The 26,787-nt window shown below is 35.5% G+C and overlaps 1 protein-coding gene across 4 annotated transcripts; it reads right to left on the bottom strand.

Annotated features, from left to right (window-relative positions):
- Nucleotides 1-1,701: 1,701 nt before the first annotated feature.
- On the bottom strand, nt 1,702-26,776 carry LOC138128065 (gustatory receptor 68a-like). 4 transcript variants are annotated; one of them, XR_011158515.1, is made up of 6 exons: nt 19,913-26,776; nt 13,251-19,852; nt 11,076-13,194; nt 9,522-11,019; nt 5,419-9,465; nt 1,702-5,362 (listed from the first exon to the last, which is right to left on the bottom strand). XR_011158515.1 is itself a non-coding variant. In XM_069044264.1 (5 exons), exons 4-5 carry the CDS (start codon nt 6,208-6,210, stop codon nt 5,060-5,062), a joined length of 1,095 nt encoding a protein of 364 aa, XP_068900365.1. In that variant the 5' UTR covers nt 6,211-9,465; nt 9,522-13,194; nt 13,251-19,852; nt 19,913-26,776; the 3' UTR covers nt 1,702-5,059. The 4 variants fall into 4 exon arrangements, 2 of the variants coding, with proteins under 2 accessions (XP_068900365.1, XP_068900364.1); XM_069044264.1 differs by having other exon boundaries at nt 9,522-13,194; XR_011158513.1 differs by lacking the exon at nt 1,702-5,362 and having other exon boundaries at nt 7,960-9,465; nt 9,522-13,194.
- Between the last annotated feature and the right edge of the window lie 11 nt (nt 26,777-26,787).

Genomic DNA, 26,787 nt, shown 5'->3' on the forward strand with positions numbered 1-26,787 from the left:
AAGTGACAATTGTTTTTATCACTTTTAAAATAGTTCTTCTGCCGATGTCAAACATTCCCGCTGCACTAAATGTTGGTAGATTTTTGATCAAGAAATTTGAAAATTCTTCCAACTTCAACTCCTCCAAAGCTCTGCCCTCAAACGACCACCTCAGATCATGACTGAGACCCACGATGTTGTCAGCCTCTTGCAAAACACAGTCGTATTTCCAAATCAAAACGATGGTACCAAACTGAAACGTCAAAAGTCATCAAAAGGTTTTGTCTCTTGGATCTCTTACCAAATTCCAACTAAGAAATATGAAACTGATGAAGACGGTTTCGTACAGGTTTATCAGATTGTTGCGAAATAAAATGTAGTCAATAAAGTTTAAAACCATAAGGACTGAAGCAGAAATTACGAAAAAGTTGGGCCAAGCGAACATGCTGTTGTAAATGTCTACAGTCTCTTTTAAGAGACGCATTGTATATTCTACTCTTTTAATAAATACCAACTGGAGGGTCTGCTTGTTTGTTGCCTTCACATGGTCCAGTAGAAGATTTCGCAGGCTTCTGTACCTTGACAGTATCATATTGGCGATGACATAAAACAGCAATTTGTGAAAGGATTTCAGATATACTTGGACATTAGTTATGAAGTTTCTGGACAAGTAGAAGCCATTGTTGTTCTTGCATAAAATGTAAAGCACACAACTCGATGTTGCCAGATGCAGTAGACTCAGAAAAATTATAATAAAATTCGAGGGACCTGTGGAGTTTTGGTTTGATTGTATCAGATGCGAGGTGGAATTCAAACTGTTGAGTAAGCGTTCCCATGACCGTTTCTTAGATATGTTCATGACGACCATAGAGTAGAAACTGATACTGTAGATGGATAGGTCGCTCAGAAGACCAATCACCATTTTTATGTAATTGAAATTTGTGTAAAATCTTTTGTTGCTGAGTGATTTGACAAGACCAAATGTCAGAAGTGCGAACAGAACGATGTGATAGATTCTCCATCGTCGTGTCCTTTTCTCTATCTGTGCAGGAGAAGGTGTGTGCCCAATGAAACAACCAATTTTAAGCACGAGTGATAACTGTTTGTAGCTCATGATGTGACTGAGATACTACTACAGCTAATACCAGTGCTTTGAGAAATGAAAAATACGCAACAAAATAACAGAAAGAGTTTTGTTTTGATGATCACAAGTTTTGTACTGAAACGTTGTCATAATTTATTCAGTAAAAAATGTTTTGTCAAAATTTTCTAATACTTCGTTTTTTCATTAGGTGTTGATTCGTGATAAGATAAAAATGTCGTGACGAACCCAAAACAAATTTAAATACACGAAATAATTCCGTTAGGTAGTTGTCTATATTTGAAAATTTTCAATAATCTAGAATGCAGATCAGACCAAATCAAAAGTGATCTACATACTAGATTTCGACGAAATGATGCCATTGCCGCAAGAATCATTGACCTAGAGTCACTTTAAAAAAATTAGTTTTTCTTAGTTTGCGATTTTCTCGAAAATGAAAAGAGTAAAATATAGATTTTAGGGCTCAAAAGAAGGACCTCGACGATAAATGAAAGACAATATTCTTCAATTCATTCCTGCATTCCTTAAAATCCAGAAAATAATACATAGTTAAGTAGAGTCGTGATTTCGTTATTTCCGAGGAATTTCTGAGGAATCTGCAGAAGTCTAGGAACAGATACAAGTCACATGGCGGATGGGCTGGATGTAGACTCTGTTATCGATTGGTGATAAAGATAATCATCCAGGAATATATCATTTGCACCTAAAACAATCCAGTTATTAATTCCCACAATTGATATTATCTCTACAACTAGTTATGGAAATTATACTTCAACAAAAATGTATTTTTGTATCAATTATTTCATTCAGGAAATATGAACGTAAATTTTGTTCTAATTTTGTATAAATTACTCTACGAATAAAACAAAATGGTTTGATGACATGCAAGCCTGAAGCTACGAGTACCACTTGAATGTGTTTCAAAATTTCACTTAAAGTCGGTCGCTTTTCAGTAATTTCATTAAAAAAATAAACACGTAAGATCTGCTCTAATAAATCAAGTTTCTAGAATGAGACAAGAAAATGGATCCCAAAGGATCCAGCAAGTCATTGTTTGTTAAATGTCTGAAACTGTAAACGCAACTATAGATTTTTTCCTCATAAATAATTTAGTCAAACTGCAAGTTAATCATGAACCCAATAGATAACTGATCACCAACTGTCACACGTAAAACAAGTTTCAAACGTCAAACAAGCACACTGCGACGGTAACAGTAATTTACAATGACTATAAAATTTTTGGGTTTTTTATTCAAAATTGGTCACATCTTCACCTTGACCCCGTCGTCGATTGAACCAAAACAAACCACTTGGGCCCGAAAGTTATATAATGTATTGATTTTTGCAGTTCTAACGGCAGGAGCGATATCAATTTTAATCGTTCAGAAGTTCCACAGAAGCTCCGTTTTAATTAAAACAATTGTGACTACAGCTCTAGACATCTCTGTTATCGCATTTCATTTCCAAACAACGATCGTGTTGAACTTGTGGAGCGCGGAGTCATGGAAAAACCTTCTGGAGGGCTTGAAAGTTAGTGAATATTTGATCAAAACCAAGAAGAAGAAAGACAACAGAAAAGGGTATTTGGTCTTTGTTGGTTTTAATCTTCTATATGGGATATCACGGGGCTACATTATATATGTCAGATGTTCTATTCGAGTGGAGCAATGTATTCAAACACAAGCCTGGAATTTAGCACAAAAATATATTTTACTCCTTTACACCTTTCTTCTTTGTGTCATCGCCAACATGATACGAATGAGATACAAAGGCTTGCGGTTAAGGATTTGCAGCTTTTTGAAGAAGAAGTCACCAGTTTGCGACAAGAACTTTCTTGATTTTCTCGACTGGGTCGAATCTACAATGAATCTTTTGAAAAATACTGTCCAGATCTACAACAGCTTGTTCGGTGGGAGCATTTTTTGGATAATCTCATTTACAACGTTCCACATCTTAAACTACACCTACAACCTCTTGTACAATTCGTCCCTCTACAATTTGAGCCATGTGATTTTTTTTACGATGTTTATTTTTCAATGGAATTTTGTAAGTCGCGTCAGGCTTCCGTGTTCTATTCTGACGTTTATTTCTTCCAGGTGGTCACCTCTGTGTTGCTCCTGTTGTGTCATTCTGTGACTCGTGAAGCTGAGAGAATCGTGTCGCTTTGCTTTGGTGTCAAATGGGGATTTGCGCATGTCTCAAAAGCCGAAGAAGAGAAATTTTATCAGTTCGGAAATTTGGTGTCCCAGAGCATTCCCACGTTTCGAGCGGCAAATTTTTTTCACATTTCTAGGAGAACAATCCTCGACATGTTGTGGATCATTTGCAATTTTCTTATTCTTTTGATCCAGTTTCATGACAAAGACGATCGTGATGAAGTTATTGTACATTAATATTAATTTTGATTAAATTTAATTTTAGATGATTAATCTCAAATTAATTTAAATAATGTTTAATTATGATAATGTACAAATTATATCGAGTGTTCAAATGAAATCCTGGGCGGAGTAGGCGTTGGAAAAAGTAAACCGTTTAGAACAGTGTAAAGTTTGAATTTCCCGCCGTTTGACACGAATGACCTTTGTTTATGTTTAATCGGAACATAATTGAACATGTTTGTTTTCAACAAAGGGTGCCCTTAGATATTTGCTTCGAGAATAAGAATCAATTTTTCTATTGTATTTTTAATCTAAAACATTGCAAAGAAAGAAAAAAAGAAACATTTCTTTGGCTCTAAATTTTAGGTTAGCTGTCAACATGCTCCAATTAATCTACGCTTTAAAAAAGCACAACAATTGACGGTTTCCAACGCCATCCCAGCCCAGGATTTCATTTGAACGCGCGATAATTTTAAACTAGCCTTTGAGAATATTATAAGCAGGTTTCACAACTTGTTCTTGTCCTTGACAACGTCTGCTCATTGGGCGTGTTTAACTCCACCCACTAACCTTGACTTTGAGAAGCTCCATTCATTGGCCGCTTTAAAGCATGGCCCACTTCTGTTCGCAATGCAATTTACGAGTGCGCTCACAACTTTTTTTGACATGGTGCAATGAAAAACAAGTCAAATCCTATTCGGAAAATGTTTTATTAGCATATTTTTCATTTTATGTGTTGTAATTGCGTAAATCAAAATGACAAGAAAATCATCACACACGTGTTTAATGACAATGCTCTTTGTTTGTGTGGGGTTGGGTGTCAAGTGTTTCATTCCGACGAATTTATCTCACAGTGATTTCCCTTTGTGTAGTTTTATATCATTTTTTTTATTCTGCGTTCATAACAGAGCTGTTACGATACCAAAAAACAGTATCGGAACAGCTGAAAGAAGTTCTATAATAGCGATTGTTGGTATTGCCAGATCCTCGTCAGCATCAATGTTGGGCAATACGCGCCAACACGTCGACAAGTGTTTCATTTGTTTTTTGCCAACCATCATAAAATTCCCCAGAATTTTAAAATTCTTACTTTCGATTAAAAAAGAACTCAAAAGTTGCAAAATAGAAAAAATAGCATAAAAAACTCGTTTCATAAGTCGTTTATTCCATTCGTCCTTCATAAAATTTGGAGTCATGAAATAAACACGTCCTTATAAAACTCGTGTTTTATTAAACTATCATAGGAGTTTTATATAATTTTTTGTTATACCTGAATCATAATCCCTGTTTTTGACACTAAACTGCGTGCAAAATGGGCCTTTAAACAACAAACAACAACAATTGACTATTTCTATATCAACGATTAATGAGACCGATTACTTCGGAAAAGGTATTTCAATTTACTATTTTGGTTATAATTTTCAGATTGTAGTGCAGGTATAATAAAAAGTAGCGTATGAAACACGTTTATAAGGGCCTTTAAAACACTTGCGATGTTAGAAGCACTCCTCTACGCGTCGTGCTCTTAAACTCGTCGCACGTGCTTTAAAGGCTTCCTTACAAACTTGTATCATAATATATTATTATAAAACGTGTTGATTTATGTTTCCGTTAAGTTTGTCTTCACAATGCAATTAGGTTGAGTGGGATCAAGCGTCAACATTACTATAAGAATTGAGGTCACAGTTCCAAAAATACTGAAAATGGTCGATTTGTTGATCGAGAAAAATCTTGCGGCGCTAAAATTGGGAACACTTGTTGTTAAGATGGTAACAAATCTGTCCAGCTCTTGTAGCATTTCGCAATCTACAATTCCTAAAGAGCTGTGGGAGAACAGGACGATAATCTTCCGGGATTCTTCCACGATGTTATCGCATGTCAGTATCATTATTAATGTGGGTACCTTCAACAGAAGCAAGCCGTAGAGTTAAGATAAACTACAACAAAAGGAAGACTCACAAATAATATGAGAAGACACAACACTTGAGTGACAACCATATGTATCAGATTTTCATTGATGTATTCTTCCTTTTGCAAATTGAAATCCAAATAATCGAGGATCTCCAGGGTAGTGAAGCAGATCAAAAGAACGAGGGAGTAGCCGAAGTTGTCGTTGAAGGCGTCGACTACTTTCTTCAGCAAGCATGCAAAGCGACACATCTGGACCAAATGTGTCAAATTTTGCCTGTGTTCGTAACGTCGCCTCAACCCTTCATATCTCTTGCGGATCATTTCCAGAAGAGTGTTAATATATAATGTGTAAAAAAACTGTAAGTAAGTTTCGAAAATTTCTACTGAGTACAATTTGAGATAAATCACTCCCAGAACAGAGACCGAAAACCAGTTTCTGTAGATGCAGCAGGTCCAAAAGATGATTTGTAGACACAGAAATTTGAACAGAACTTTTCGCGTCTGGACATCTTCATCTTGCACCAGATACGATGTTTCCTTAAGACCTTCGATCAACCTTCTCCAACTGCGCACCTTCGCGGCCTCCACTATTATGCGACAACTGTATGCGCGCCTGAGCCACCCTGCTAAAATGCAAACTGCGAGTTTGACGAAGTTGAACTTGGAGGAGTTGTCGCTAGAGAAGTACATCAGTCCCACCGGTTTCAACACGAGCCCCACTATCATCAAGACTTGATGTATCTGGCGACATCTACTGTTTTCTCTGGTCTCTGCAGAGGGTGGGGTGATTGCGAGGAATCTTCCCGTCTTGAGATAAATATTTAACGAATGGAAACTCATCGAGAGACGAAGCCAATTCTGTTTTGCGAATTTTAAAGGAAGTGATGGCTGCCCAATAAATAACCTATATTGAGAAGGAGCAATAAGTTTATGAAGCACGTGTAATACGACTGAAATGCTATCACCAGTAGTGACACGCTAAGCACACAACTAATATATTTTATAGTCTCTTTTTACGGGGAAATTAAATTCTTTTGCTGACATTTTCCAAACGATGGGAAACAACATTCTGTTCGGATCTACAACTATGTCAGTTTTTACTACACGTAGTTTTTGTCTGTTGATTCTTTTAGAAGATAACATTTACATTTGTTAGTTTTTGTAGGACATGTGGGACAACACAGAAATTGTTAGAATAAAAACTCTCGACAAAAGAAGAAATTGTCAGTTGGCCACGGTTCCAGAAAGATTGAATTTGTAGATCTCTTGATTATTATTAGTTTTGCGCCTGCGATTTTTATTCCCGTCAAAACTAATGTAATGTTTGACCTATTATTGACAGTGTGCAATATACTGATTGTCATAGTATAGTTCAAATAGGAACATTTCAAAATTTTTTCGGGAAGAGATTGCTATAAGTAAATCAGGATAGTTTATTTTTTATTTTGCTTCAGTATTTTTTTTGTTTATTTTGAATCATAATTTTTTATTCTGTGTTTGTACCAAAGGATCTAAATTTAATCCATTCAACACTTTGAAAATTAAATCGTCGCTGTTTTAAATTCATTAACCAAGTTGAGAAAATGAGCATTGTCATTATTTGTAAAATGCCTGAAACTGTAAAAGCAACTATAGATTTTTCCCTCATAAATAATTTAGTCAAACTGCGAGTTAATCATGGACCCAATAGATAGCCTGTTTATTGTGTTAGAAGATAACATTTACAACTGTAGGTTTTGGAATGTGGAATAGCAAAGAAATCGAAAAAAGAAAAATTCTCGACAAGAGAAAAAATTGTCAGTTGGACACGGTCCCAGAAAGTGGTAACTCATGAGAGCTAAATACGAAGAAGCAGGACAGGGCCATCCAGAAAGTGAAAGTACAGTGGATGGCATTAGCATGTAGAAAAACGAACTGGGATAGTTATGAAAGTTGTCAAATCCCACTTTATAATTTCTTCACCATTGAAAGTAAAGTAAAAATATCATAGTGACTGTTACTAAAAGAATCAGTGGAATGTATTAATCTATGCACCCAATGTCTTTGGCAAAACGATTGAGTATTCTTCCGGCAGAGTGATGGTTGGAGAAGGTCTCCATAAACTACTTTCTTCAACATCGTGTCATGCAGTGTTTTGCAAGCGTCTACGCAGTACCGAATCAGTACCTTGAGAGTATTGACTAGAAGAAACGCGACTGTCAGAACGGTGTAGATGTACAAACAAGTACTTCTAGAAAACACCAAACGTCGATTGCTAAAAAAAACATTAAAAAATTAACTGCGTTTTATTTATTTATTTTTTTAAAGTCACAATAGTCAAGAAAAGGAAGCAAAATTGAAATTTAACAAAAAAAAATTTCTTTGCTAAACTTATCACTTCAAAAAAAGTGTTGGTAAGGTCCTATTTGTTACACTACTAAAATCAAGCAAAAAACATCTCGTTTATAAGGCATTTTACCGCACTTAGGTACTCCTTTAGGGCACTCCTCGCTACGCTCGTCATGCTCTAAACCCGTGCGTGCGATAAAATGCTTCTTATAAGACTCGTATCATAATATACTATTTACTAATTCTGATAGAGATTTTTATTCTGAAAACAACAATGTAATACATGTGTAACCTCATATAAGAAATTAAAAAAAAATAACACTACATTTGAAACAAATGACGAGCAAACGATGAAATTTTATTTTAAGTTCAATTGAAAACATTTAATTTTTTTAACCGCCCGGTTTTTTTGTTTCAATAAAAAAATATAGGTATGAAAAATACGAAACACGTGTTCTTTATTTCATTTTTCATTTTTTGTATCAATTTTTTATTTCAATTTTATATAATTTGAAAAAGATACGCAAATTAACTGTGTAGCCTTGGCGAAACCTGGCCAGTATAGCAATAAAAAACCTAACGAAATGTCATAAAACGGGTTATTGTTTTTTAAATATGGCATAGCCAAACTATACTTCATTTTTCCTATCGTTCGTATTTTTCAAATAACTCGAAAATGAGTGCATAATGACGTATTTGTAAACGCGTAATTATGATTTTGTGCAAATTTTAATTTTAAACTGGCCTTTCAGAATGTTACGAGCAGATTTCACAACCCATCTCTTCTTTTGTCCTTGATAACCTCTACTCATTGGGCGTGTTCAACTCCACCCACTAACCTTGACTTCGAGAAGGTCGATTCATTGGCCGTTTTAAACCATGACCCATTTTTTTTCGCAATGCGACTCCAAAGTATAATTTGTTTCCAGATTTTCATCTAACTTTTACGTGTTAATAATTTGCTCTCTTGGTCTAGACCTAGAGTGTCAATATTGTTACGAATATAATGTTGATTGGGTGTAATGAATTAATAGCTTATTATGATACAAGTTCATAAGCCTGCAATTAAGTAACACACTTAAAGTGACGATATTTTAATAGTGCTATTTTTTTTTGTTGCTAACAAACTGCTAATCTTCCATGTTGTGAAGAAGTTGTATAGCTTTTTTGATTGTTTTGCTTTGAATCCAAGTGAATTTATTTGAAATGAAAGGATACGAATGTTACTTCTGACAATATTTTTTATTTAAATTTGATGGAAATCTTCCTTACAATTCAGAATAAAATACAGAAAAATACATAAGAAATAAAAACAAACTGTTCTTGAACGGTGTTGGTTATGCTAATAACAATAAATGTGAATGACACATCTCTCAAGAACTTATTTTTTGGTGCTGCAATTTCGTGAATCGAAATGACAATCATCACACCTGTGTTTTATATAATTTTATAAAATTGTGTTGATTATGTTTCCGTTAAGTTTGTCTTCACAATGCAATCAGGTTGAGCGGGATCAAGCGTCAACATAACTATAAGAAATGTGGCCACAGTTCCAAAAATACTGAAAATGGTGGATCTGTTGATCGGGAAATATCCTGCGGCACTAAAACAGGGAGCATTTGTTGTCAAGATGGTAAGAAATCTGTCCAGATCTTGTCGCATTTTGCAATCTACAATTCCTAAAGAGCTGTGGGACACCAGAAAGATAATCTTCCGCGACTCTTCCACGATGTTATCGCATGTCAGTATCATCATTAATGTGGGTACCTTCAACAGTAGCAAGCCGTAGAGTTAAGATAAACTACACCAATAGGAAGACTCACGAATGATTGGAGAATAAACAACACTTGAGTGACAACCATTTGTATCAGATTTGCATCGCCATATTCTTCCACTTGCAAATTGAAATCCAAATAATTGAGGATCTGCAGAGTGGTGAAACTGATCAAAAGAATGAGGGAGTAGCCGAAGGTGTCGTTGAAGGCGTCGACTGCTTTGTTCAGCGAACATGCAAAGCGACTCAACTGGGCCAAATGTGGCCCATTTTGAAAAAATCTGTGTTCGCAACGTCGCCTCAACCCTTCATATCTCTTGCGGATCATTTCCAAAAGAGTGTAAATATATAATGTGTAAAAAAACTGTAAGTAAGATTCGAAAATATTTACTGAGAACCATTTGAGATAAATCACTCCCACAACAGTGACCGAGAACCAGTTTCTGTAGATGGTGCAGGCCCAAAAAATGATTTGTGGAACCAAAAACTTGAAGAGAACTTTGCCCGACTGAATGTCTTCATCTGGCACCAGATGCGATGTTCCCTTAAGACCTTCGATCAACCTTCTCCAACTGCGCACCTTTGAGGTCTCCAAAATGATGCGACAATTGAACGCGCACCAGATCCACTCTGCTAAAATGCAAACTGCGATTTTGACGAAGTTGAGCTTGGCAAAGGAATCTTTATAGTAGTCCATCGATGCCATCACTCCCATCACTATCACCACTATCATCAAGACTTGGTGCAGCTGGCGACATCTGCTGGGTTCTTCGGTGTCTGTAGAGGGTGGGGTGATTGCGAGGAATCTTCCCGTCTTGAGATAAATATTTAACGAAGAGAAACTCATCGAAAGAAGAAGCGACACCCGTTACAAGGAAAATTTCTTCTGGAGCGCGTATCAAGCTCCAACACAGGAGAGTAAACTGGTAATAACGCCTTTGTAAGGTGTTATCGTATGATTCTGAATTAACAAGGCAAAGCACTCACAACTCTTACACAGTTGAAAAATGAGTAAAATCTCTTGTTTATTGTATATTTAGCAACGACAAGTGTCAAAATTGTGAAGAGCAGAATATTACAGAAGCACCAATTCTCTCCAGCGAATTTTGAAGGGAGTGACGTCTGCCCAATAAATAATCCAGTTTGAGAAGGAGCCATAAATTTATACATTTCATGTGATATGATTGAAACGCCATCACTAGTAGCGACACGCGAAGCACACAACTAACACATTGTAAAAAGTTTCTTTTTTCAAGAAATTACATTTTTTAAGGACATTTTCCAAACGATGGGAAATAACGTTTTGTTCGGATCTACACCTGTGTCAGTTTTTACAGCACATGAAACTTGTTTTTGTCCGTTGATTCGTTTAGAAGATAACATTTACAATTGTTAGTTTTAGTATGTGGGACAACAAAGGAATCGATAGAAGAAAAACTCTAGACAAGTGTAGCAATTGTCAGTTAGTCACAGTTTCGGAAAGATTTAATTTGTAAATCTCTTAGTTATCAGTTTTGGGGCTGCGATTTTCTTTCCAGTCATAATAACTGTAATGTTTGACATATTATTGACAGTCTGCATTTTACTGATTGTCATAGCTTACTTTAAATAGTAAAATTTCAAAATTAAGACTTTTTTCTGGAAGAGATTGCTATAAATCAGAACAATTATTTTGAATCATAATTTCTTATTCTGTGTTTGTACCAAAAGATCTAAATTAAATCCATTCAACACTTTGATAATTAAATTATTGCTGTTCTAAGTTCAATCAACAAAGCTTCGAGAATGAGACAAGAAAATGAATCCCAAAAGATCCAGCATTTCATTTGCAAACAACGATCTTATTCAACCATGGAGCCATGGAAAAACCTTATTTTATGTGCTGTAATTTGGTGAATCGAAATGACAAAACAATTATCACACCCGTGTTTAATGACGAGTTACGATACCAGAAATATTATCGTAACGGCTGCAAGCGGTTTTATAATAGCGATAGAAAAATTAATAGTTACCATGTTGGTACTGACTCTTCAGCCAGATTCCTCTAAAATCTAGAGGATTCTGGCAGCGTCAGCCAATACGCACAAATGTGTCAAAGTGGAAAAGTGATTCATTTGATTTTTGCCAACCGTCATAAATTCCTGTAATTTTAAAATTCCTGCAAAGGCGCAAAATACAAAAAATAGAATATGAAAAACTCGTTTAATAAGTCGTTTATTCCATCCGTCTTCGCGCTCTTGGACTCATGAAATAAACGCTTATAAAACTCGTTTTTTTACACAATTATAGGTGTTTTATACAGGGTGTCTCAGCTAAGATTTTCGAGCCTAATTACTTAGTTATTTTCCAGCGCATTTTTGTGAAATTTAAAATGCAGATATTTTAGACAGCGAAGAACAAAATTCCATTAATGCAATCACCCAAGTCCGTAATTTTTACATGCCTTTTTAAAATCAATTAAGATTTACATAAAAAATGTATCGTCCTTGAAAGATGTCTGGTTTGGAAGAAAGAAGCAAAAAACTGTGTTAAACGTGGCTGCAAATGCAAGAACGTAGGCGCGTATGAAACAAACGCGCTATTTTGCAGAATTTTGGTTATCCCTTTTCGCAGAAGCGCAAGTGACATATTTGACGTTTATCTTGCTAACCTCACAAACACTTACAAAGTTAAAGACAACATTTGGACGTAATTTATTATACTGGATGCTTTAATTATTCCATAAAGGACTAAAACACGATCGGGATATTTTAGCAAGGTAATTTAGTTCACGTACGTTTCCTGTGTCTTCAAATAAATTGACGACTCTCTTAACCTTACATTTTTTAAAGCCTACATTCCGATAGTGTTCCACGAAAAAACGAACTGCGTCATTAAAGTTCTTACGACACTCTCCATAGGCAAAATGTTTTTCATTTTTCAACAATATTGAAATTTCTGCCGCTGTAGTCTATTTTTAGAGTATTTCCAATAAATTTTCACAATTTGACGATTCTAATAAAGCGCGCCCAATTTTGACAGACTTTAAAGGTGTACAAAATGTAGCTTGGCAATTAATCATCAATTGTTTCAAAAGGTAACTGCTTCTTAAAAACCTTCAAATTTTACATTAAATTTTTAACGACAAAATCTAATCTTTTCGTTGAATCAGACAAGTGATTTACTTAATTGTTTGTGTAGACCCCTATTTTTTAATGTTTAACAATCTAATAATAATCGCGCATAATTTTCGATAAAGGAAACAAGTACTAAAATTACATTTTTTAACCTGTGGTAATTTTATTATTACTAATTGTACCTTGACGGTCTAAAATATTTGCATTTTAAATTTCATAAAAATCCGTTGGCAAATAACCGAGATATTAGGCTCGAAAATCTTAGCTGAAACATCCTGTATAATTTTATGAAAACGTGTTGATTTATGTTTCCGTTAAATTTGTCTTCACAATGCAATTAGGTTGAGTGGGATCAAGCGTCAACATTATTATAAGAAATGAGGTCACAGTTCCAAAAATACTGAAAATGGTCGATTTGTTGATCGAGAAAAATCTTGCCGCGGTAAAATGGGGAACACTTGTTGTTAAGATGGTAAGAAGTCGGTCCAGATCTTGTCGCATTTCGCAATCTACAATTCCTAAAGTGCTGTGGGAGACCAGGAAGATAATCTTCTGAGACTCTTCCACGATGTTATCGCATGTCAGTATCATCATTAATGTTGGTACCTTCAACAGTAGCAAGCCGTAAAATTAAGATAAACTACAATAATAGAAAGACTCACAAATAATAGGAGAACCGACAACACTTGACTGACAAACAGTTCAATCAGATATTCATTGCTATATTCTTCCAAATTGAAATCCAAATAATTGAGGCTCTCCAGGGTGACGTAACAGATCAAAAGAACGAGGGAGTAGCCGAAGTTGTCGTTGAAGGTGTCGACTATTTTGTTCAGCGAGCATGCAAGGCCACTCATCTGGACCAAATGTCGCCGATTTCGTAAAAATCTGTGTTCGTAACGTCGCCTCAACCCTTCATATCTCTTGCGGATCATTTCCAAAAGAGTGCAAATATATAATGTGTAAAAAAAGTAAATTTCGAAAATTTCTACTGAGGAGAATTTTATAAAAATCACTCCCACGACAGAGACAGCGAACCAGACGTTGCAGATGCAACAGACCCAAAAGATGATTTGTGGACCCAAAAACTTGAACAGAACTTTTCGCGTGTGAACCTCTTCATCTTGCACCAGACACGATGTTTCCTTGAGATCTTTTATCAATCTTCTCCAACCGCGCATCCTCGAAGCCTCCACAATTATGCGACAACTGAACGCGCACAACATCCACTCTGCTAAAATGAGAGCTGCGATTTTGACAAAGTTAAAATCGGAGAAGGCTTCTTTATAGTAGTACGTCGATCCCAGCGTTCCCATCACGAGCCCCACTATCATCAAGACTTGATATATCTGGCGACATTTGCTGTGTTCTCTGATCTCTGTAGAGGGAGGGGTGATTGCGAGGAATCTTCCAGTCTTGAGATAAAAATTTAACAAATGGAAACTCATCGAGAGGAACCCAACTCTGTTTTGCGAATTTTGAATGGAGAGATGTCTGCCCAATAAGTAACTTAGTTTGAGAAGGAGCTTTTGTAATACGGCTGAAACGCTATTACTAGTGTTGACACTGACATATTTTAAAAATATTGTTTTTACTGGGAAATTACATTTTTTTCCTGATATTTTCCAAACGATGAGAAAGAACATGTTGCTCGAATGTCAGTTTTTACTACTAGTTTTTGTCTGTTGATTCTTTTAGAAGATAACATTTACAAGGGTTAGTTATAGTATGTGAGACACTCTCGATAAGAGGAGAAATTGTCAGCTGGCTACGGTTGCAGGGAAATTTAATTGGTAGATTTTTTGGTGATTAGTTTTGCCGCAGCGATTTTCATTCCCGTCACAGTAACTGTAACGTTTGACTCATTATTCACAGTCTGCAATATACTGATTGTCATGGTTTAGTTTATATAGTAAAATTTCAAAATTAAAACTTTTTTCGGGAAGAGATTGCTATAAATCAGAACAATTATTTTAAATGACAAGTTCTTGTTCTGTGTTTGTAGCAAAATACCTAAATTAAATCCATTCAGCACTTTGATAATTAAATCACCGGCTGTTGTAAATTCAATCAACCAAGCTTGGAGAATGAGACAAGAAAATGAATCCGAAAAAATCCAGCAAGTTGTCATAGTTTGTTAAATGCAACTATAGATTTTTTCCTCATAAATAATTTAGTCAAACTGCGAGCTAATCATGAACCCAATAGATCAACAATTGTGACACGTGAAATAAGTTTCAAACGTCAAACGAGCTCAGCACACTGCGACGTTAACACTAATTTACCGTGACTATACAATTTTTTTGCCTTTTATTCAAAATTGGTCACATTTTTACCTTATCCCCGTCGTCAATTAAACCAAAACAAACCACTTGGTTCCGAAAGTTATATTATTTATTAATTTTTGCAGTTCTAGCAACAGGTACGATATCAATTTTAATTCTGAAAAAGTTCTACAAAAGCTCCGTTGTAATGAAAATAATTGTGACTACAGCTCTAGACATCTCTGTTATCGCATTTCGTTTCCAAACAACGACCATGTCGAATTTGTGGAATGTGGATTCATGGAAAAATCTTTTGGAGAGCTTGAAAGTCAATGGATATTTGATCAAAACTGACAAAAGGAAAGACAACAGAAAAGAGTATTTGGTCTTTGCTGCTGTTACTCTTCTACATGGGATAGATGAAGATTTTACTCCTTTACACGTTTCTTCTTTGTGTCATCGATAACATGCTACGAATGAGATATAAAGCCTTGTGGTTAAGGATTTACAACTTTTTGAAGAAGAAATCACCAGTTTGCGACAAGAACTTTCTTGATTTTCTCGACTGGGTCGAATCTACAATGAATCTTCTGAAAAATACTGTCCAAATCTGCAACAGCTTGTTCGGTGGGAGCATTTGTTGGATAATCTCATTTACAACGTTCCACATCTTAAACTACACCTACAACCTCTTGTACAATTCATCCCTTTACAATTCGAGCCATGTGATTTTTTTACGATGTTTATTTTTCATTGGAATTTTGTAAGTCTCGTCAGGCTTCCGTGTTCTATTCTGACGTTTCCTTCTTCCAGTTGGTCACATCTGTGTTGCTCCTGTTGTGTCATTCTGTGACTCGTGAAGCTGAGAGAATCGTGTCGCTTTGCTATGGTGTCAAATGGAGATTCGAGCATGTCTCAAAAGCCGAAGAAGAGAAATTTTATCAGTTCGGAAATTTTGTGTTCCACAGCGTTACCCTATTTCGAGCGGCAATCTTCTTTTAGATTTCTAGCAGAACAATTCTCGACATGTTGTGGATCATTTGCAATTTTCTTATTCTTTTCATCCAGTTTCACGACAAAGATGATCAATTTGAAGTTAATGTACATTTACATAATTTCATTCATTTCAGCTTAATTTAAATTATGATTAATTCTAATTTTGTTCAAATTTTAAATTTAAACAAGCTTTTCAGAATGTTACGAGTGGATTTCATAACCCACCGCTTCTTTTGTCCTTGATGGCCTCTACTCACTAGGCGTGATCAACTCCACCCACTAACCTTGACTTTGAGAAGCTCCATTCATTGGCCGCTTTTAAGCATGGCCCACTTTTGTCCGCAATGCAACTCCAAAGTATAGTTTGTTTCTAGATTTTCATCGCACTTTTACATGTTAACAGCACAAACAAAAACTCCATTAGATTAATCTGACAATGAATGTATGTATGTATTTTCTTTTCTACTAAGTAAGTATTTAATAATTTACCTTCTTGGTCTGGAATATCGATATTGTATCTAATATAAATTTGGTTGGGTGGAATGCATTAATAGTATATTATGCACCGAGGGAGTGAAGTGGATGATTTTTACCCGAGCTACAATTTGTTGCCCGAGGGTTCTACAAAGCACTGAGGGTAAAAATCATTCACTCCCGAGGTCCATATACGAGTACTATTTTTTGCACGACTCACCGATTTTAATAGAAAAAAGCCGAAAATTTGTAAATTATCACTAACTGTCAAGCTAAATTGAAGTGTCATGTTGACAGTTAAAAATAATTTTTAACCTTTCGGCTTTTTTCAATTAAAATTTTTGAATCGTGCAAATAATAGTATCTGCACCTCGGGAATGCATTATTGTTACCGTCGTTGCTTTGTAGGACCCTCGAGCTTCGCCTTCGGGCTACAAACTGTACCTCGAGTGAAAAAAAAATATATTCGAAATAAATATGTACCATAAAATGTTGAATAGGCTATGGTTTTTTGCCCAAGGGGAAAAAAGATGACTAAAAGCTTGAGTTGGTTGCGGTTTTTTGCCCAAGGGGAAAAAAGAGCTACTTTACTCCATACAATCAGGGAGTAAAGTTGCTCATTATACAGGCTGTTTGATAAAAAATGCCTCAACCCATAACTTTTTTATTTGTTATCCGATTTCAATGAACAAAAAATACCAAAGATATGGTTTTTCATGCGCTACGAAGCATGAAAAATGGACACATGTAGCTACTTAGGCTCAGTCTGGTAGAGTTTATTTTTCTGAATCTAATGATGTATTAAAAGTTATCATGTGGTCCCTAGGTAATTGAAAAAAAAATTAAACAATTTTTAATTGTGATTCAGCTTATTATAACATTTTCAAGTAAGCCGTGAAAAACAATTGGAATATAAATAGCAACAAAATAAATGTCAAGTGTGAGTTTGAAAATTTTCAGGTGCAATCTTGAGGTGTTTTATTATTATTTTCTTGGAAAACTTAGGCAGAATATAGCCTAAGGGAGTCCGTTTCGGCTCAGGGACGCGAGGGTCGCGGGTTCCATTCCGACCCAGGGCGGAATAAAAAAAAATAAAATAAAAAAAAGGCTATATTCTATCTCGTGATTCGGAAGTCACGTTAAGCCATTGGTCCCGGTCTATTGAGTTGGTCATCATGCCCCTCATAGATTTGTAAACCAGTCCTAGACTGTGTAACAACATTTTATTATGACTTGAATAAAAAAAAGTTTAAAAAAGCAGATGAAAATTTCTAAGCTGACGTTTGGATGACATTTTCCGCATTTTGTATTCCGATTGTTTTTCACGGAACACTTAAAAATCTCGTAAGTTGAACCACAAAATTTTTTTTAAATTTTTTTTCAGTTATCAATGGACCAAATGATAACTTTAAAAACATCATTAGATTCAGAAAAAAAACCTTACCAGACTGAGCCTAAAAAACTACATGTGCCCATTCAAAAAAAAAGTTGTCTATCGTTAGCTATTGAAGATAACACCAAAAAAATATATTTTATGGCTGTTTTGTAGCGCATGAAAAACCATATCCTTGGTTTTTTTGTTCATTGAAATCGGGTAATAAATAAAAAAGTTATGGGTTGAGACGTTTTTAATCAAACAGCCTGTATATAGGTCGTGCAAAAAATTTATTTATCTAATCCCGTGGGATAAATGACACTTATCCCACTCATTTGAGTGGAATAAGGAACTTCATTACCGGACGCATTTCATTACTCCACTCAGTGGGATAAGTGAGCTTCATTACCCCACTCAGTGGGATAAGTAAGTTATTATTCCACTGAGTGGTGTAATGAAACTGGCGGAGATAAATAAGATTTACCTTTTTTTTAATTCGGGGCGGTCTTAGATAAAATTTTGTACATAACACGTGGGCTAAAGCATATTACAGGAAACTCGTGTGATTACAGATGAATTCGGGCTAACGCCCTCGTCATCTGCAATCTTCACACTCGAATCCTGTAATATTGCTTTTATCCCACTAATTGTGTAAATAACTATTATATTCATCTCAATTCAATTACTCACGAATCTTCAATTCTTCCTCTTTTTTAATACAACTTGGGACTCACCCTTCAGCACCATCGAAATGGCATGTATTTGTTGCTTACAATTACAGTAAATATCCTTGAACTTTGCCGAAATCGGAAAGTTGTTTTCTAGGTTAACACAGCACTTCGTTGACGTTTCTTTGACAATTCTCCGTAAAATATACTTACCAGTGTGACAGTGGAAGAACTGATAATTGTGCTTGGAATTAAGTGACACACTTAAAATGACGATATTCCAATTGCGCTAGTTTTTTTTTGTTGTTGTTAACAAACTGCTAATTCTCCACATTGTGAAGAATTTCTGTTACCTTTCAGATTGTTTTGCTTTGATTCTAAGTGAATTTGTTTGAAATGAAATTATACAAATATTATACTTCTGACAATCAATTTAACTTTAACTAATTTAAAATAAAAATTTTTTATTTAAACTTGATGGAAATCTTTGTTATAATTCAGAATAAAATACAAACACTTAAGATATAAAAATAAACTGTTCTTAAATGGTGTTGGTTGTTGATTATGCTAATAACAATAAATGTGAATGGCACATCTCTCTGGAACTTATTTTATGTGCTTAATTGCGTGAATGGAAACGAAAAAAAATCAATCATCACACTAGTGTTTAATGTCAAAGCTCTTTGTTTGAGTGAGGTTGGGTGTCAATTGTTTCATTCCGACGAAATTAACTCTCTGTAATTTCCCTTTATACAGCTTTATATAATTTTATAGAAGTTTTATAGAAATGTTTCTATTTTGCTTTAATTATAGAGCTGTTACAATACCAAAAATAGTTTCGTAATAGCTGAAAGCGGTTCCATAATAGCGATAGCACAATTTACGGTTATCATGTTGGTACTGTCAGACTCTTCTGCCAGAATCCTCGAAAATTTAGAGCATTCTGGCAGCGTCAGTAAATTTTGCGCCAAAGTCGACAAGTGTTTCAATTGTTTTGTGCCAACCATCACAAAATTAGAGCCTGTAAGGGGCTCGTCAAACAAAAAAACCTTGTACTCAACTCGTTCGTGTGTAAATTGGGCCTTTGTGGCATGCGATGCCTTAAACTGGCCCACTGATGCCATAAAGAGCCCTATTTACAAAACTCCTTAATTAACTACTACATATTATGAAAACGTGTTGATTTATGTTTCCGTTAAATTTGTCTTCACAATGCAATTAGGTTGAGTGGGATCAAGCGTCAACATTATTATAAGAAATGAGGTCACAGTTCCAAAAATACTGAAAATGGTCGATTTGTTGATCGAGAAAAATCTTGCCGCGGTAAAATGGGGAACACTTGTTGTTAAGATGGTAAGAAGTCGGTCCAGATCTTGTCGCATTTCACAATCTACAATTCCTAAAGTGCTGTGGGAGACCAGGAAGATAATCTTCTGGGACTCTTCCACGATGTTGTCGCATGTCAGTATCATCATTAATGTGGGTACCTTCAACAGTTAGTAGAAAGCCGGAAAATTAAGACAAGTTACAATAATAGGAAGACTCACAAATAATAGGAGAACAGACAACACTTGAGTGACAACTATATGTATCAGATTTTCATTGCTATATCCTTCCACTTGCAAATTGAAATCCAAATAATTGAGGCTCTCCAGGGTGACGTAACAGATCAAAAGAACGAGGGAGTAGCCGAAGTTGTCGTTGAAGGTGTCGACTATTTTGTTCAGCGAGCATGCAAGGCCACTCATCTGGACCAAATGTCGCCGATTTCGTAAAAATCTGTGTTCGTAACGTCGCCTCAACCCTTGATATCTCTTGCGGATCATTTCCAAAAGTGTGCAAATATATAATGTGTAAAAGAAACGTAGGTAAATTTCGAGAATTTCTACTGAGGATAATTTGATATAAATCATTCCCACAACAGAGACCGCGAACCAGTAGTCGTAGATGGAGCAGACCCAAAAGATGATTTGTGGACCCAAAAACTTGAACAGAACTTTTCGCGTGTGAACCTCTTCATCTTGCACCAGACACGATGTTTCCCTGAGATCTTTTATCAAGCTTCTCCAACCGCGCATCCTCGAGGCCTCCACAATTATGCGACAACTGAACGCGAACAACATCCACTCTGATAAAACGAGAGCTGCGATTTTGACAAAGTTGAAATCGGAGAAGGCTTCTTTATAGCAGTACGTCGATCCCAGCGTTCCCATCACGAGCCCCACTATCATCAAGACTTGATATATCTGGCGACATTTGCTGTGTTCTCTGATCTCTGTAGAGGGAGGGGTAATTGCGAGGAATCTTCCCGTCTTGAGATAAAAATTTAACAAATGGAAACTCATCGAGAGGAACCCAGCTCTGTTGTGCGAATTTTGAATGGAGAGATGTCTGCCCAATAAATAACTTAGTTTGAGAAGGAGCTTTTGTAATACGGCTGAAACGCTATTACTAGTGGTGACACTGACATATTTTAAAAATATTGTTTTTACTAGGAAATTACATTTTTTTCCTGATATTTTCCAAACGATGGAAAAGAACATGTTGCTCGAATGTCAGTTTTTACTACTAGTTTTTGTCTGTTGATTCTTTTAGAAGATAACATTTACAAGGGTTAGTTATAGTATGTGAAACACTCTCGATAAGAGGAGAAATTGTCAGCTGGCTACGGTTGCAGGGAAATTTAATTGGTAGATTTTTTGGTGATTAGTTTTGCCGCAGCGATTTTCATTCCCGTCACAGTAACTGTAATGTTTGACACATTATTCACAGTCTGCAATATACTGATTGTCATTGTTTAGTTTAAAGAGTAAAATTTCAAAATTAAAACTTTTTTCGGGAAGAGATTGCTATAAATCATAACAATTATTTTAAATCACAAGCTCTTGTTCTGTGTTTGTAGCAAAATATCTAAATTAAATCAATTCAGCACTTTGATAGTTAAATCACCGGCTGTTGTAAATTCAATCAACCAAGCTTGGAGAATGACACAAGAAAATGAATCCGAAAAGATCCAGCAAGTTGACATAGTTTGTTAAATGCAACTATAGATTTTTTCCCCATAAATAATTTAGTCAAACTGCGAGCTAATCAGGAACCCAATAGATAACTGACACGTGAAACAAGTTTCAAACGTCAAACGAGCTCAGCACACTGCGACGTTAACACTAATTTACAATGACTATACAATTTTTGAGTTTTTTATTCAAAATTGGTCACATCTTCACCTTGACCCCGTCGTCGATTGAACCACAACAAACCACTTGGGTCCGAAAGTTATATAATTTATTAATTTTTGCAGTTCTAACGACAGAAGCGATATCAAATTTAATCCTGAAGAAGTTCCACAGAAGCTCCGTTTTAATGAAAACAATTGTGACTACAGCTGAAGACTTCTCTGTTATCGCATTTCATTTCCAAACAACGATCGTGTTGAACTTGTGGACCGAGAGCGAGAGCTTGAAAGTCAGTGAATATTTGATCAAAACTAAGAAGACGAACGACGACCGAAGAGAGTATTTGGTCTTTATTGGTTTTAATCTTCTGTATGGGATAACATGGGGCTACATTGCATACGTTAGTTGTTCTATTCGAGTGAAGCAATGTATTCAAACACAAGCCTGGAATCTTGCACAAAGATATATTTTACTCCTCCACACGTTTCTTCTTTGTGTCATCGCTAACATGATACGAATGAGATACAAAGGCTTGGGGTTAAGGATTTGCAGCTTTTTGAAGAAGAAGTCACCAGTTTGCGACAAGAATTTTCTTGATTTTCTCGACGGGGTCGAATCTACAATGAATCTTCTTAAAAATACCGTCCAGATCTACAACAGCCTGTTTGGTGGGAGCATTTTTTGGATAATCTCATTTACAACGTTCCACATCTTAAACTACACCTACATCCTCTTGTACAGTTCATCCCTCAACAATTTGAGTCATGTGATTTTATTTTCGATGTCTGTGTTTCATTGGAATTTTGTAAGTCTCGTCAGGTTTCCGTGTTCTTTTCTAACGCTTTTTCTTCCAGGTGGTCACTTCTGTGTTGCTCCTGTTCTGTCATTCGGTGACTCGAGAAGCTGAGAGGATCGTGTCGCTTTGCTATGGTGTCAAATGGAGATTTGAACATGTCTCAAAAGCCGAAGAAGAGAAATTTTATCAGTTTGGAAATTTGGTGTTCCAGAGCGTTCCCGCATTTCGAGCGGCAAATTTTTTTCACATTTCTAGGACAACAATCCTCGACATGTTGTGGATCATTTGCAGTTTTCTTATTCTTTTGGTCCAGTTTCACGACGAAGATGTTCATTCTTAAGCACGTTAAGTTTAATTTTGATTCATTTAATTTTAGATGATTACTCCCAAGTTATATTATGTTGTTGGTTTTGCTAATAAAAATAAATTGGCACGCTTTTCATTTCATTTAATTTCATAGACACGTATATACAAGGTGTCTCAGCTAAGATTTTCGAGCCTAATATCTCGGTTATTTGCCAACGGATTTTTATGAAATTTAAAATGCAGATATTTTAGACCGTTAAGGTTAAATTAGTGAAAATAAAATTACCTCAAGTTAAAAAATGTCATTTTAACTGATGTTTCCTTTATCGAAAATTATGCGCGATTATTATTAGATTGTTAAATATTAAAAAATAGGGGTCTACACAAACAATTAAGTAAATCACTTGTCTGATTCAACGAAGAGATTAGATTTTGTCGTTAAAAATTTAATGTAAAAGTTGAAGGTATTTGAGCAGTTACCTTTTGAAACAATTGATGATTAATTGCCAAGCAACATTTTGTACACCCTTTATATATATATAAAGGGTGTTTTTTTAAATTTGGCGTCGCAGTTGGCGTTGGAGAGTCGATTGAGAAAGCACCACGCTTGTAAAAGCGTGAGATTTAAACAGCTGATCCATGATCTGTTATCCGTATAGTGCATTCACAATCGGCTCTTCAATGCCTACTTCGACGCCAAATTTAAAAAAACACCCGTTATATAATCAATACCCCTTTTACCCTTTGGTGTAGGGGTTCATTATTAATTTTACTTTTACTTGTTATAAGTTATCTTAAATTATTTAACTGTGGACAAATCCGGACCAGCTTCTTTTGTCTTGCGCTATCTTTCGCGCTTCTCTCCAATTTAATCCTCGTCTTTCCATCACTTTGGCGACTGTTCCGTTCCAAGACTCGGGGGGCCTTCCCCTTCCTCTTTTGGTGTTTATTCTTGCGTCCCATATTCTTCTGACTTGCCTTGTATCTGCCATTCTGGTTAGATGTCCATACCATTTCAATTGATTTTTCTCGATTGTTGTTGTTACCGGTTCTATTCCTAATTCTTCCCTTATGTCATCATTTCGTTTATGGTCTCTTTTTGTTATTCCTAGTGCTCTCCTGTGGTATTTCATTTCGACTGCTTGTATTCTGTTTTTTTGTCTTTTTGTTATTACCCAAGATTCACTTCCAAATGTCAATACTGGACGAAATATTGTTTGGTACACAGTCATTTTGGTCTTCCTGCTAATTTCATTCTTTCCTATGAAAGTTTTGCCTAGTGAATGGTATAGTTTTGTCGCCGCCGATATCCTCTGGTTTATTTCTGTATCTTGCTTCCCCTTGTTGTTTATTGTGACTCCCAAATACTTGAATTCATTGACTTGTTCGATTTTTGTATCTTCAATTTCAATGTCTACATTTTTCTCGTCTTTTGTTATTACCATTATTTTTGTCTTTGCTTTGTTTATTTTCATCTGTTGTTCTTTTAATACTTTGTTCCATGTGTTGAGATTTTCTTGAAGTTCTTTCTCGATAGATCCAAACACAACAAGATCGTCGGCAAAAGCACATTCAGAGATTTTAACTGTTGTTAATTTGTAGTGTCCGATTTTTACTTGCTTCACTTTTTCTTTGGTCTTTTTGATTATTTCGTCCATCATTATTATGAATAGTAGCGGGCTCAGCACTCCTCCTTGTCTAAGTCCATCTACGGTTATGAATTCCTTCGATCTGTTGTTTTTACTCCTGACATAGTTACGGCTATTTTGATACAAACTTTTTGTAGCTGTTATAAGTTGTGGGTCTATCCCTTTTTTTTCTAAGCATTCCCATACTTTTCCCCTCGGTATCCTGTCGAACGCCTTTTCTAAATCTATGAATCCTAGGTATAATTCTGAGTTCTTCTGAATTGTTTTGTATATGCTCTCTTTGATTGTAAAGATGTGGTCTTGGATACTGTGGCCTTTCCTAAAACCGCTTTGTGAGTCTGTCATTTGTTCTTTTATTTCTCTTCTAAGTCTTTTTTCTAGTATCCTTTCGTACGTCTTCACTACTACGCTCAAGAGTGTGATACCTCTGTAATTGTTGCAGTCTAATCTATCCCCCTTTTTATATATTGGTATCAGTACTCCTATTTCCCAGTCGTGTGGAATTTTGCCTTCAGCCCATGCTTTCCTGAATATCTTCAGTAATATTTGGGTGCCGTTTCCTCCTAAGTGTTTTATCATTTCTGCGGTGATTCCATCGTGTCCTGCTGCTTTTCCGTTTTTTATACTTTTTATAGCTTCTTGTATTTCTGTTAATGTAATCTCGTTTTCTCTATTTCTCTCGTTATTTATTTCTGTTTTGTTCTTCCTTCCTTCTTTTACTGTTTTTCCTGTTGATTCTCTGTTTGTCTTTGTAAGGTTCAGTAATTCTTCGAAATGTTCCTTCCATCGTTCCATAATCTTATGCTCTTCTGTTAGTACTTCTCCTTCTTTGGTTTTAATGCTATTGATTATAGGCTGTTCTTGTTTCGCCGTTTTCAAATTTTTTAGTACACGGTAAAATAGTTTCTGGTTTTCATTTTTATTTTTTTCCATCTTTCTTCCAAAATCTTCCCAGGATTTCTTTTTTGCTTCTATTACTAAATTTTTCACCACTTCTCGTTGTCTTTTGTAACTCATATAGGACTCTCTTGTTCTTGTGTTTAAGTATATTTCCCATTTTGTTTTCTTCTTCTTAATTTGTTTCTTAATTTCTTCATTCCACCAAGCTGTTTGTTTTTTATTTTTATTTATTACTACGGTTCCGCATACTTTTCTGGCTCCTTCTTGTAGTATTGTTTTGAATGTTTGCCATGCTTCTTCTATGCCCATTTGTTCTTGTTCTTCTTTTGTCTGTTCGATTTTTTGCTCTACATATTCTTTATATTTTTCAGCTTGCTCTTTTTCTTGTAACTTATACGTTTTTGTAGCTTCATGGCATGATTTCGATTTATTCTTTGCTCTCTTTTCCGTATCTTGTTTCGTTCCGTCTGCTATTTTCGCTACTAACATGTAATGGTCGCTATAGATTTCAGGTCCTCTTTGGACCTTAGCGTCTTTTATCATTGTTCTTTTGTTCCTTTCTACTATTATATAATCTATAATTGATTTTTCTGCTCGGCTTTGTACTTCTCTTGTTATTTTATTTATTTCTTTGTGTGTATAAAAGGTGTTTGCTATGATTAAGTCGTTTTCTATGCAATATTCTATTAATCTTCGTCCATTTCCATTTCTTATATTTTCTCCATGGTTTCCTATTACTTCCATTGTGGTATTATCCTTTTTTCCAACTCTTCCGTTTAGGTCCCCTATGACGAATACTGTTCCATTACTTTTTTCCACAGCTAAATTCATTTCTTCCCAGAATTTATCTTTTTCTTCTGTTTTTTCGTCTTCGTTTGGCCCATACGTTATTATTATTGTTATTGGGTTTCCTCCATTCTTCGCCTCAACTTTTATTATTCTCTCTGATATGTATGTCCATCCTAGTATTTTCTTTCTCCATTTCTCGTTTATCAGGCAACCCACTCCCGCTTTTGCTCTTTCATTTGTCGGTACTCCGCTGTAAATTAGGTAATACCCGTTTCCTACTTCTATTGATCCTTGTCCTTTTTTCTTTGTTTCCGTGATTCCTAGAATATCTACATTTATTTTCTGGCATTCTTCTATTAGTTCGTTCTCCTTTCCGCTTAGTCCTCTAATGTTCCATGTTGCTAATTTCCAATAATTCCTTGAGTCATCCTTATTTCGTGTTCCTTTTCCGTGCCGTGTCTTTTCCATTTTCTGATTTCCTTGTATATGTTTATCTAGTTTTTTGAATCTTGGGGTCTCTTGACTTGTTCTTTTTGTTATTCCAGTCGGTATGTCTTACTGTTCCATGTCCATATTTTTTCGTTTATTGTTAGTTTCTTGTAGCCGATTCTTACTTTATTACCTTTTTCTTTTTCTGCATTTGCCTCTTCCCGTATCCATCCTTGTATATCTCGTTCTTTTTTGGTGAGGTCATTTGTTATAAAGATCTTTTTATTCTCGTTTTCCCGTAAGCGTGATTTTTTCTTCATTTCTTCTCATATTTACTCACTTGTCCCACATACATTTCCTTATTGATTTTGTGGAGT

This window comes from Tenebrio molitor, chromosome 4, assembly GCF_963966145.1.
Source record: "Tenebrio molitor chromosome 4, icTenMoli1.1, whole genome shotgun sequence".
Lineage (NCBI taxonomy): Eukaryota > Metazoa > Arthropoda > Insecta > Coleoptera > Tenebrionidae > Tenebrio > Tenebrio molitor.

Excerpts from the sequence above, each read along its gene's own strand:
- LOC138128065 (XM_069044263.1), bottom strand. The coding sequence starts at position 10,319 with ATGAGTTTCTCTTCGTTAAATATTTATCTCAAGACGGGAAGATTCCTC. Across the intron at positions 9,466-9,521 it reads TGTTTATTCTCCAATCATTC|GTACCCACATTAATGATGAT; the intron begins GTGAGTCTTCCT and ends CTACTGTTGAAG.